This window comes from Thunnus thynnus, chromosome 3 (assembly GCF_963924715.1).
Source record: "Thunnus thynnus chromosome 3, fThuThy2.1, whole genome shotgun sequence".
NCBI lineage: Eukaryota > Metazoa > Chordata > Actinopteri > Scombriformes > Scombridae > Thunnus > Thunnus thynnus.
In genome coordinates, this window is record NC_089519.1 from 17,800,070 (window position 1) to 17,813,818 (window position 13,749).

A 13,749-nucleotide genomic window follows, 5' to 3' on the forward strand; every position below is an offset into this window, starting at 1 on the left:
TTATAAACAGAGCTGGCCTGAGCTTTCTGGGACCTTTATCACATTTTGACAGCCTCCACCCTATATATTTTTAACTTATAAAATCACTTTGTTTTTAACACTGACATACAGAGCACCCACTTTTGACCTGCTCTTTGTAGGACCCATCAATCAATAAACTAATCACAACTCTTGTTTTTCAAAAAGAAATGGGTTCTGTTTGAAACTATTTTGAACATACCAGTGGAAATGAACATCAGGTAGGTACTGTTGCTTGTACCACACAATAAAATGACTTCCTTTTGTCAGGCCCCTGCATCCAGGGCATGTTAACTGTATATCCATCCATAGCTAGCTAACCATAGTAGGCTATGCAGTCATCCATCCATTATAGTATTGATAACAATAGATTTTTACTTAGCTAATGCATCTTGAGCAAGTTAGCAAAACTAACTGGACGCTTGATTTTAACATTAAGGCAGCTTGTTTTGTAACACTCCTTCTCTGTTGGCAATCTGTTGGCTAGTTGGTCAGTGTTTCAGGATAAAAATCAGAGCTATAGTATAGGCAGACAGTTTACTGTCTTACAGTAACTTTCTAATAGTATTTCTAAACACCTTAAGAATATTACTGGATCTATAACATGAACACCATTTCAGCTAACACTGTTTCTAGCTAATTGCTGGAAATCAGTTATTTAGCTAAGCAAAGTGGTTAGGAGAATTAGGAGAAACAGTGTATAGTGGTTTCTGTATGTGCATGTTGTGTTGCCTCATAAGGATTATTGGTGACTCACATTCAACACACTGACAAATTAAATTCATGTGTGCAGTAGGCTATACAACTGTTTTGCATGAGCAGAACCTGATTTTGGAAGAAAAAGAGATGCTATACTTGTTATGGCTTTTTTAACACATTGGAATATTCATACTGAAGCTTGATGCAATATACTCAATGATGAAATTTTTCAATATCCACACATGGCAGACAGTATTGGTAAGGTTGGGTAAAATAATAACTTGAAGTTACACTAAAAGATGAAAGCCATGAAGACAAAAGTATGATTAAGGTCTGGTAGGCGACTGAAATGAGATGGCTAATTTTAGGGAAATATGGTCATAGTTGGACATGACCCTATTTCTGGTGCTCGGTGTTGCTTCTGGGTGAATATTACAAATGCAGAACTTTTTAATATTGCCTTGATTCACAGCAGTGGTCACATAAAACTGTGTTGCATTAGGTCTGCAGTGATGGGAGATGTCAGCTGGTCTGGTGTGTGGTGGGGCAAAGGAAGAGTTAGGATGCTGTTGCTCTTTTGGATTTTCATAGTAGGTAAGTCTTTACAATGGCAATTAGATTTTTTGTCTGTGTTACATTAGAAAATCAAAGAAGGGTTCAATAGCTCATATTTCTGTTTTCAGAAATCTTTCATGTTCATTCCATCTTTAGTGCTATTGGCTCCTTGTTGTTTTGATTCTTCTGCCCTTTCAGCCATTCGGCAAACATGAATTGTCACATAATTTTCCCTTTTCACTGTTTTCCTTAAATATTAAAATCACCTTCAAAAAGTAGGATATTTGTACCTATTTTTTGAGGTAGATTTCTGTTTTCTGAACACATCTCAGTTTCTAATCTTTTTGTTTACTCCTCCTCCCTCATCTTCCTCTTTGTTTCCTTCAGTCCCTCCATCTTTCCTCCAGCCTCCTCTCCCTCTGTCTTTGCCGGTCCACATGTCAGTCGTCCCTCCATCCTGGCAGTTCCTCCCTCTGTCCCAGGCAGAGCTGGGCCCTCTCTTTTCCAACTTTAGCCCTTTCTCCTTCTCCCAGAGCCTGTTCATGTTGCCCCCACCTGGCCGGGCCTCAAGACCGGGCCTTCAGGCCTCATTTGGCTCTTACTCGGTCACACAGGTAAGAGGAAAAGGAGAGGACAGATGAGATTTGTAGGTGACTTGAATGAGGATGGCACTGCATGCAAATTCCACTACAACTGCTAAAGCTAACTAGCTAAACACCTCTCTGTCTCTTTCCATAGCTCATATCAGAGCCTGTCCTCCCTCTCTCTCCTCCTCTGTCTGCCTCCCTCCTCTCAGAATATGTGGAGAGAGAGAGGGATGAGGGAGGGCAGGAGAGGTTCAGGGTGAGGGCTCTGTTCCACAAGCGTGGTGACGCTAGCACCAAAGGGACCTGCATTACCCTGCATGCATTCAAGGAGACAGAGGTGCACAAGGCCTCCTGTACTACACAGGTGAGGCCCAGTTTCTCTCTCAACCTAGTGTTTCTCTTGTTCTTTCTGTCTTTCTTGCTCATCCCTTTGACCATTTTCCTTTCCTTCCTTTTATCTCCATCACCTTGCTGTTTCCTAGCCTCCTCTAGGACTTTGCGTGGTAGCTCTGACGCTGCCCAGTGACTGGTTCAAAGATCAACACTCTAACCAGTCAAATCAAGATTTGTGGCTCAGTAACATTCAACCCCATCGGCGGGTGCAGAAGCGGGAGCGGGACGGACATCATCACGTCAACTTTGTCGACCGTCGGCGTGCATCTTCTCCTTCACTGAGGTGAGGTTTAAAAGACATTTAGTTAGTTTAACATGAACTTCCCACAAGGTCAGCACAGCAGGGAGTGGGGAGTGACAATAGTTGTTCTTATTTACATATTCTTCTATTCCTCAGTTGTCAGACAACTGACAAGTATGAAATGGTAATTTAATTGCAGCTCATAAATACTACATTTTAAGCAGCAGTCATTCTCAAGATGCTGTGCTGTGGTAACAAAATCAGTGACACAAACTCTACTACCACACAGCCCCCGTCTCTCACTGGGCAGCACTGACATCATTTTGAAAAAAGCTCAGATCTCCACATGCACACTCAAACACCAAGCTTGCATTTTAAGATTTATACACTCAGAAGTTGTTTTGGAAAAGCTCTTTTTTGTGGGGAGAAAAACGCAGTTTTAGTCTGGACAGAGGGCTGAAAAACGTGTGTTTACAGTTTTAACTGGCAAACTCTCAGAGCTTACAGGTGGATGTTGGGATGGAGGTGGGGCTTATTAAAATGCTTATGCTATGAACAGCAGCAGTAGCAGCATTAGCAGCAAGTGTCAGCACATCTTTCAGGTCAGTGATGTGGCAGCAGGCCAGGCAACAAATGAGTGGCCAGAGCACTGACGGCTTAGTACTCCACCATGATTAAAAGGGTGCATTGGATATAGTGTATGTTGCAGTGAGAAGAGGATGTCAAGTGAGTGTTCAGTCATTTATCATTGATTTTTTTCCCCTTTAGCAGGCTTTTCTTTATTTTATTGGCATGAGTATTCTGACATGTCAATTTTCATTCCAGTAGATAGTTAGTTGCTAGGAAAATTCTTACACTCAAACAGCTTCCACAGGGTGTTAATATGGGTGGCTGTCCACTTCCCACTTTTGTCATTGACTGCTTTGCTTTAGGCAAGATGTTTTTCAATGTCTAACTTCTCCTGGTCAAACCATTCCTTCTTTATCTCTATCACAACAATGACATGGCAATGACAGCTGTAGTCATTTTGTCTTGTTTTTCTGGTTCTTTAATACGACTACTGACACTGTATTGACACTGATTTGTTATGCTTTTGCTGATTTCTGACAACAGGACTTGAGGCTCCACAGTGTGAAGCTGGGTAACATTTTTGTGAATGAAACTTGTAAGGCATGGATTATGCTAATAATCAAATCTCAATGTGCACCTCCTCATGAATAGGTGGCCTTCATGAAACATATCTGACACTGGTTAAGAGTTTTCCAAATCCAACTTCAAACACTCATGGACAACGGTAAAGAAGGTTTGAGATTAGAATACGAAAATGTTCTTGCATGAAGCAAACTGTCTTCAGCCAAAAGAAATAGATCCAGTTTTGACAGGGAAATTGTACATGTACCAATCTGTTTCAAGCATAGAACCATAGAACCTTCTTCTCCTCCTATAAATTTTAGGCAATGCTGACTCATTTATCAGTTGCCTGTGTGTCAGATTAATTTATCCCTTCATTCAGATACCATCCAGATGTTGATGGGAGCACCCAAGGGGATGTTCCACAGGCCCTCAGACCATACCAACGTGGCCCCATGAGAAACCAAATACAGCTTTACTACTCTTCCTTCGACACAGTGGCCAACATAAAGCTTACACAATCTGGGTATGTTGAGGAAAATATGAGACTCCTTGAGCTTTTAATTCTCTCTTTGCTGCTCTCAAATTTATTTCAGTGTGTTTGTCATTTGCCAACATCTGTCAGTGTCCCTCTTCCCATTGATCATCCATCCAGATGTATGGAGGACAGAGTGGCTCAGTCTCAGAGGCAGCTTTTCCATATCAAAGCAGTGACACTGAGGGATGTGGAGGAGGAAGAGAAGGAAAAGGAGCAGAGCAGGACCAAAGAAGAAGAAGCCTGTTTGAATGAGCAGGAGGAGGAAGAGTTTAGCTTGGATCCACATGTCTTGATTCGTTATCACAGGGGGCCAGTCTTGATAGGACAGCCAATCAGGGTGTCTGTGAATCTGAGAGCTAACTTCAGTGCTGAGTTTGTTGTCATAAGGTAAATGCGAAATGCCGTATATAAGCCCAATGACTTCTGTTTTGTATGTGTTTTTTGTTACTAATAATGTGTGCTGTCACAACTGCCATCAATTGATCCACAGGCTGAAAGTGAAAAAGGGACTGGTGTCGATGGTGGCCCAGCGAACTCTGACCTCTGAGCTGTGGGCAGTGACCCTGGAAAGAAGCCAAGGCTCAAAACATGATGTGGTGTCCATCCTCTGCCACAAACACAGCACAATAAAACACACACACAAGTAGGTCAAGAGTTTAATTCCATCTCAATTCATAGTGTCCATGAAACTTTGCAGACAAAAATGTTGACAGTTCCTTTAGCGAATCTTTTCATAACTGAGAACAACACCTCCATCCATACTGACAGTAAAACCAAAAGATAGAAATACAGTGCAGCCATCTCCTCAGACACCCAAACGTGTTCATTTAAACAAAAACCACTCTCAAATGCTGAAGTTAATAACATTTAAGCACTTTGTGTTGAATGCAGCATTTAGGGTCATCTTTAAGTTCTCACTATGCTTCCAACAAAGTGCTTGTTGGATTGTCTAACCACAACTGAAACACCCTCCCAACACAGCGAAATTATGGGAGGCTGCATCCAGCAGTTTTTGTAACCAACAATCACACAGTGATTGGCCAGGTGTAAGGAGGGGGGATCATATGCTTCTCTCTTTAGCTCTCTTTTTTTATTCTTCACCCAACTACGTCTGCCACTTTTTGAGTGTACAACTGAGTGCAACATCATGAATGTCTTCTAGAACAGACTGGCTGAAAGTGTGCATTGTTATCCTCAATTGTATGATTCAACACATCTCACCTTTTCACCCAGCTTTGAAGTGTGGCCATCTAGAAGAAGTAGAAATACTTTTGTCTTTAGACGTGGTTAGACCACACTTTGTAAGACTTAGTTAGTTTGAAGCATACTGATACCTTTAGACTGTATATGCAGGGTCACCAAAAGAATTGCTTTTCACTGGTTTGAGCCATTTTTATACTATTGGGAGAGCAATGACGGCAAACTTTGCGCAGCACTATCTTGGGAATTGCACACTGCTCTGATTTTACACTTCACTGCTGCGCTCATAGTTGAAATGCTTTGAATTTGAACCCTGGTGGCTACACTAGATTTAGAGCTATGAGTTACAAATAAATGTGTATCGGCTTTTCTTCAGCATAACTTCAGTCCCCATACACGCTCCATGCAAGTACATGAAAACACGCTTCGAGCTATGCAAGATCGATTTCACATGTTCTTGCGTTCTGTGGGTATGGATGTGAGAATTCTTAACACAACGCAAGCACAGTCTCAGCTTTGCAACTGGGGCTGCTATAGCATGAAACAAGAGAGGGCTGAACTATTTTGTTTGGGTTCACTTCCGCTAAAAATAATCATGCTGACCAGTTGGACAAAGCTCTAACTGAACTTCGTCTCCTCTTCATTCAAACAGGAATCCTCTGTCCGTCCTCCGTGAGTGAAAGGTTGCACATCACATCTTCTGTGTTTTCTTTTTTTTGTCTTTGAAGAGGCAAACACAGCAGTATACATTCCTCCACAGACACCATGTTTGTTTACTACTGTGGATATTACTGTGGTCATGGAAATGCTCTGATAAGCCTGAACTAGCCTATATCACTGACATTGAGGACTGAGATTGATCACTTCCACTGGTGCGCAAGAGTGCATGACACGATTATTGAGTATGTTTACCAGAGTCTCGTGTTTGTTTTCAGGCCTCTCATTTAGGAGGAAAATGCCAGTTTGCGTTATATAAGGAATCATTTAACTCAAACTAACTGAAATGATTCCTTCATGTTTTGAAAATAAATAATTTATGCTTCAAAATGACTGAAGGTGAATGACATCCTTTTAATGTGAATTCCCTTAAACCCTTAAATTGGAGAATAGTTTGCCAGCAAATTAGGTAGTTTTGCTCACTCACACAAAGATTTGGATCAAAATCAAAATGGTTCATTTGTAGGGAATATGAGACCGTAAAATACACTGATCAGATTTACTTTCAAAACATTTTAAAAACAACATTTCTAGCAGCGGTGAGCCCATGTTCAATCATGTTAACTAACTTTGAAACCATTTTGATGGCTGTAGTTTGAGTAAAATCTGTCTGTCCCCCTGCAGTCCCGCTGTCCTCCAGCAGGTGGTGTGTCTGTCAGTCGACGGCCTCAGGCGAAGTTTTGGTGTTGCTATGACGGTGTCAGCTAATTGGTGGGTGGAGTACTCTGGACGTAGTAACCCTACATTGTCACATGGAGCAGCAGTGAGCATCTTCTCATTCACTGATCGACACATTTTTGGCATCACTCCCGTCACAGAGGTACTTCATTCATTCAGTCCCAACCCAGAGACTAGCATTCATCTAATCTAATTTGTTTAAACATCATTTTGATTATGTGTTTTCTGATTCTTTGTCCCCAGAGCAACACAATCATCAACACAGCAATACTAACCAACCAGCCTGTGTCACTTCCTGTCATTGTGCTGTCCATAAGCCATGATGGGAAGGTGTCAGATGTCACCTCTGCAGTCATGTGTCACTCAACCAACACGAACATTGTCAAGGTACACATTTTACCAAAAAGATCAGTCTGACATTTCAAAAAATATAGGTATACTTGTTTATCACGTCACTCAGATTCAGAAGAATCTGAGGAACATGATAAAGAATCATCAGGACAATTTTAGCCTAGTTTTTACAAAAAAAAAAAAGAGTTAACTCAAGGTCCTATTACTAGCTTTTTCCACTAGTAAACATTCAACTCTCAACATCTCACAGTCTTCCTCGGCTGATGGAGTTTGCTGATTTTAGCCTAGCATAGCACAAAGACTGAAATGTGAAATATGGAGCAAAAATTCAATGTCAAACTAGATAGTTAACAATGTACTCATAGTTAGTAATGGTCATTTATTTAAAAATGAACTAATGCTATGATATGCTAATGCTAATATTATACTGCGACCTCTCCTGCGAACAGAGGGAATGTTGAATGTGTAGTTACCTGACTTGGTATCAAGGATAAATTTGACAGTTGTTTAAAGCTGCATTCATTGATTTTTTGACCACTTGGAAGCAGTGCAGTAAGCTATAAACACAAGTCTGACATTATCTTATCACCTAAAGTTTTTAAGGTGAACATGTTAGCAAACAGTTGACTATTTACAAATCCAGCAGTCACAAAGAAAAGTTAGCATTCATATTGAGCCAGATAACATTGGCATTTATTTCATTTGAGTCATGTCTGTGTCCCTCTAATGACCTATTCACTCTCCTTTTAGCTCTAGTTTGGTCCCCACCAACACCTATGAAAAATATTTGTCTCTTTAGCTGATAAATGCTCCATTATGTTCACCAGCTAGTTGCTAACTTGGTGCAGGTGGTTTATTTGATAATGATGGTTCATCCAATCACCTGCCAAGTATTTTTTGAAAGTGCCTGCCTTTTTCCAAACAGTTGCCAAGGACGACTTCTCAGGTTAGGTTAGGTCTGTAGTGATCTGAGCAGTTCCCATACCGGACCAGGATGAAGCCTGTCAGCAAGCTCTCAATGGTGCACCTGTAGAAGCTCGTAAGGATGCTGGCATTCATGCCAAACTTCCTCAGTCTCCTAAGGAAATAGAGCTGCTGGCGAGCTTTCTTGACCATGGCGTCCGTGTGTAGTGACCAGGAGAGGTCCTCGATGATGTGCACAACGAGGAACTTGAAGCTGCTGACCCTTTCGACCTCAGCATCACCAATGTCAATGTGGAGGTGTCCACCCCCCTGCCATCTCCTGTAGTATACAATCATCTCTTTAGGTTTACTGACATTGAGAGAGAGACACTAACTGCTGGTTAGTGTCTTCGCCTCCTCTCTGTAGTCATCGTCATCGTTGTCCATGATGAGACCCAAGATAGTCATGTCGTCATCAAACTTGATGATGACATTGGAGCTGGACAGGGAATACAGGAGGGGTCTGAGCACACAGCCCTGTGGTATGCCAATGTTGAGGATCAGCGAGGAGGAGGTGTCACTGCCGATTCTCACCATAGGGCCTGCCCGTCAAGAGGTTGAATATCAAGCTGCAGATGGAGGTCTCCAGTCCAAGATCAATTAGCTTAAAGATGAGTTTTGAGGGAATGATGGTATTGAATGCTGAGCTGTAATCAATGAAGAGCATTCTCACATATGTATGCCCTTTGTTCAGGTGGGTAAGCACAGTGTGTGTCGCCAAGTCAATGGCATCATCTGTGGCCCTGTTTGGTCTGTATGCAACCTGAAGAGGGTCAAAGGTGTCAGAAAGGAAGGAGCAGATGTGCATTTTGACTAGTCACTCGAAGCACTTCATGACTGATGTCAGTGTCATTTAAACAGGAGGCCACTGGTTTCTTTGAGACAGGAACACGCTTGCACCTTGGCGGATTGCTATTATGACCGCACATTTGCCAAGTAGTAAGAAGGAGCACTTCTCTGCGGAGAAAATGGATCTGTTTGTGCACAAAGTGAAAGCGCACGATCCATAATGAGCACAGTGCTGCTCCTGGACCCTTCTGTGGTCAGCCACAGATCACAGATCATTTCCTTTGTTAGTTTAATCATTGTTTTCACCTCCTTATTTCCTCCACCTTATTTCCTCATGTGTTCCCCAAGTATTGACGCTGCAGGAAAGTTGATCTGTGTCTGATCCGTTGTTGTACATGTATTGCCACGATTTGGTCAAATAATTAAACAATTTAATCCATCATTACTGCAATCAGTTAATTCTGATAAATATTATGACTAAGCATTATGATTATCAATGTATCAATGCATATATTTTTTAAAATATATTAATACACACAATAATAATCTCTCACATTGTAATCCTTTTATTTGTTACCTTTTGCATGTTTGTGCGCTGCTGCGCATCCTGTGTGTGTAACAAGCAGAGTGTATGTTGTGCACCCACCTGTGTAGGCGCACATTACTGTCTTGATAATGCGCCCTTAAACAGTGAAACATTGCGCCATTGACTTAAGACCAGGATTTTGTTGGTCAATAGCGCAATCGCTCTCTGCTGCCTCAAGATAGCAATGCGCCAACAATGCGCCTGACCACACCTTACTTTTAGACCAACATGCCCATGGGCACAAGTGCCATTGCTATTTTAACAACGTGGGCGCTGGACGGGAAACTGCTTCAGTCTTGAAATAGCAAAGAGACTTGTGCTGCACTTAGCGCCGCACTGCGCCGGGCGTAAGATAGGGCTCCTTATCTATGTGCAAGACATACAAAATATAGTCTACAAAGCTGACATGTTAACAGTATGGGTGCAACGGATCACAAAACTCACAATGCGGATCGTATCACGGATCGGATAATTTTTAGGATCAGCAAAAAAAAAAAAAATTCTGTAACACACTTACAGCAAGGAACAGCAAGGAACTTTTGCCCATGGTCTTAAATGAAAACAACATTTAAGAAAATAACATTCCAGATGTCCAATGTTGAAATAAAATAAAATATATAAAATATTCAATGCTCAATTATTGTTAAATTAAATTGCAATATGAAGCATGATACCTTCCTCTTTTAAACACGGTAGTGAATGAAACAGCCTGTGTCCACATCATCAAAACCTGATGATAACTTAGGAACATGAACACGTCTTGTCCTGCAGCTTGTTGAATGAGCCACCAAACAAACATTAACCGGAAAAGTACACTGCTAACGTCAGTTAGCAGCTACATAGCTAATTAAAGCTGCAAGCAGTGTATGTAGATGTCTTCAGACCCGGGCTGTTCTCAGACAGTGCAAGAAGGAGATAAACATCACTTTCTTTGTCCACTATTTTGCCCGCCGTTGGGGCTGCTTTACTGAAATTTCGTAGGGGGCGCTATTCAGCCAGTTTGCATCACTGATGAAACATTGTCATGTACACGTGTTCAGGCCGGGAGTCTTATCAAACATGTAAAGTTTGGTGCAGACTGGAGCATTTACAATAAAGTTATAGCAACTTCCTCTGTCATGGCGAAACATCAAATCTCAATTGTGTGAGGATGAGAATTTTCTGCAGGGTGAGACATGGCTGCCTTGCTCACACCTGTGTCATAAAAATCATGCAAGTTTTGTGCCCATTCACTTGAATTTCAATTAGTAAATTGAAAACCCTTGATGAGTTTGTGTGTAAAACAAATTAATTTCCTAATTTTCATCAAGTCTATTTTTAGGAATGTAAAGACTTTTAACTAGGGATGCACGACATTAGATTTTTTCCGATATCCAATATGCTGATATTTCCAACTCATTGTGGCTGATTGCTGATGCCAATATATGCACATATTTTTACCAGCTGGCTGAGGAGGCTATTATGCATGCGAGCATAGATTATACAATGATCAAGAAAGACAATATATGAAGGAAGAACTTAAGAAGACTGGAGTTCAGTAGCTCAGCATTAAAGTTCTTCCCTCATATAGGCTATAGTCTTTCTTGATCAGTAGTACAATATATGATTGCATGTGTAATAGTCTCCTCAGCCAAGTGGAAAAAATATGTGCATATATCAACATCGGCAACTGGCAAAAATGACAGTCAAAAAGTGATCATGTTAAATAATCATGATCTCAATATTGAACAAAAATGATTGTGATTATGATTTTTGCCATAATCAAGCACCCCTAAAAACAGCAAATTGTGATTTACATACACGCACACACACACACACACACACACACACACACACACACACACACAGAGTTTAAATATGTATGTGATAAATTGTAAATATGTATGTAATGAATTGTTTTCTTTAAGAAACTGTTACTTGAACATTTTTCAGTGTGCTCCTAAAGTTATATGTATGCTCCTAATTTCTTTCATTTAGGAGCACATGTACTCCTTGAAAAAAAGTAAGGATTGAACACTGCTGTCAGATGTTACACTAAGTAACTGGAGTGTGGCGCAGTCCAAGGGCTTCTGTCACAGGCATTTAGATGTTTTCAGACCTGGGCTGATAGGCCTGACTTCACCCATCCCCCCCTCCCATTCTCTCTCTCTCCCTCTCAGCTGGAGAGAAGGATTTCAGAGTACTCTTCTTGTGAAATATCCTCATAAATCCCATGACTTTGGCCAAATCCTACATAAAAATCACATTTTTTGTAGAAATTTTCATCACGAATCCATTGATACAGGTTTGAAATTGGTCAGACTTATAGTTTAGACGTAAGACGACCCAGTTTGGCACAAAGTCCATGCCCAGAGATTGCCTCCCCATTGGTTTACATGTAAGGTGTAATGTCACACTCCAACTTTCAGGGCTTACTAGATCTAAACCATTTGAGTTATTACAAAGTTTTTAATAACTTTTGTTCAGCACAGTGTGATAAGTCATGTATTAAAGTTTGAAGCCAATACCATTAACGCCTTAGGAGGAGATAGCATTTATTCAAGGTCCAAAATTGGCACAAAATCGTACTTTGAAATTGAGATTACAGACTTCCTGTTGGATTTAGGTCAGGGATGTCACTATATGATTTGTAGGTCTTGATGAGACGAATAATTGAGTTTTGGTTCGATCTCTCTACGACATTCCTACGGGCCGTGGCGGCCTTTTTAGATACATAGGTGGCGCTCTCGAGCACATATTGGCACTTTAGGGGTTAATATTTACATTTTATCAAATTTTTAATCAGACCTGATGTGCGTGCCAAATTTGGTGAGTTTTTGAGCATGTTTAGGGGGTCAAATTTAGAGTTAAAGTGGCGGATTAATAATGAAAGAATAATAAGAAAGAAACAAACACACGAAAAACAATAGGGTCTTCGCCCTTTGGGCTCAGGCCCTAATGAGAAAGAAACAAACACACAAAATACAATAGGGTCTTCGCCCTTTGGGCTCAGGCCCTAATAAGAAAGAAACAAACACACAAAATACAATAGGGTCTTCGCCCTTTGGGCTCAGGCCCTAATAATAAGAAAGAAAGAAACACACGAAATACAATAGGGTCTTTGCCCTTTGGGCTCAGGCCCTAATAATAATAAGAAAGAAACAAACACACAAAATACAATAGGGTCTTTGCCCTTTGGGCTCAGGCCCTAATAATAATAAGAAAGAAACAAACACACAAAATACAATAGGGTCTTCACCCTTTGGACTCAGGCCCTAATAATAATAAGAAACAAACAAACACACAAAATACAATAGGGTCTTCACCCTTTGGACTCAGGCCCTAATTAGCTGCTCAGCTGCAGCACATTAAACAGCAGGTAAACGTACCTGCAAATGTCACCTCGGACCCGTTAGATGCTGGTTTGATCATCGCTCTTCAAAATCCCTGTTAGCAACATGCTGTCTGTCCATGACCTGTACTTACAGCAGTTTGTTTAATTTGTCTTAAATGAGACATTAAATTTTGCAATTAATCCGCAGTTCACATGCGTGCCGAACCGTGGGGGGCGATCTGTACGGATCACGGATCAACTATGATGTGTTACACCACTAGTTAGGGACCGAGCCCAAAAGGCAAAGGCCTTACCTAAGGGCGAGGGCCCTATTGTTTTTCGTGTGTTTGTTTCTTTCTTTCTTTCGTTATTATTAAGGGACATCACACCTAGATTTGACCCCCTAAACATGCTCAAAAACTCACCACATTTGGCACGCACATCAGGTCTGGTAAAAAAATTTGATAAAATGTAAATATTAACCCCTAAAGTGCCAAAACGTGCTCTCTAGCGCCACCTATGTAACTAAAATGGCCGCAATGGCCTGTAGGAATGTCGTAGAGAGATCAAACCAAAACTCAATTATTCATCTCATCAAGACCTACAAATCATACACTGACACCCCTGACCTAAATACAACAGGAAGTCTGCAATTAGCCTTTCAAAATAAGACGAACAAATGTTATCTCCTCCGAGGGCGTTAATGGTATTGGCTTAAAACATAAATAGGTGACTTATGACATTATGCTGAAAAAAAGTTGTTAAAAACTTTGTAATAACTCGAGCAGTTTGCCTGAAAGTTGCATTGCCACATCACACCTTACAATGTAAAACAATGAGGAGGCAATCTATGGGCATGAACTTTGTGTCATACAGAGGCTTCTGACGTCTAAACTATATGTCTGACCACTTTCAAACCTGTATCAATGGATTCGCCACAAAATTTCCTACTAAAAAATATGATTTTTAATGTAAGATTTGGCCAAAGTA

At 40.9% G+C, this 13,749-nt stretch overlaps 1 protein-coding gene across 1 annotated transcript in view; it reads left to right on the forward strand.

Moving 5' to 3' along the window:
* Positions 1-959: 959 nt before the first annotated feature.
* tmem132a (transmembrane protein 132A) overlaps positions 960-13,749 on the forward strand; it is a 29,380-nt gene continuing 16,590 nt past the window's right edge. The window contains exons 1-9 of the mRNA XM_067578182.1: positions 960-975; positions 1,579-1,886; positions 2,011-2,223; positions 2,342-2,535; positions 4,007-4,150; positions 4,280-4,549; positions 4,653-4,805; positions 6,704-6,899; positions 7,001-7,144. Of these exons, the coding sequence (XP_067434283.1) occupies positions 960-975; positions 1,579-1,886; positions 2,011-2,223; positions 2,342-2,535; positions 4,007-4,150; positions 4,280-4,549; positions 4,653-4,805; positions 6,704-6,899; positions 7,001-7,144 (1,638 nt within the window). The remainder of the gene's footprint in view (positions 976-1,578; positions 1,887-2,010; positions 2,224-2,341; positions 2,536-4,006; positions 4,151-4,279; positions 4,550-4,652; positions 4,806-6,703; positions 6,900-7,000; positions 7,145-13,749) is intronic.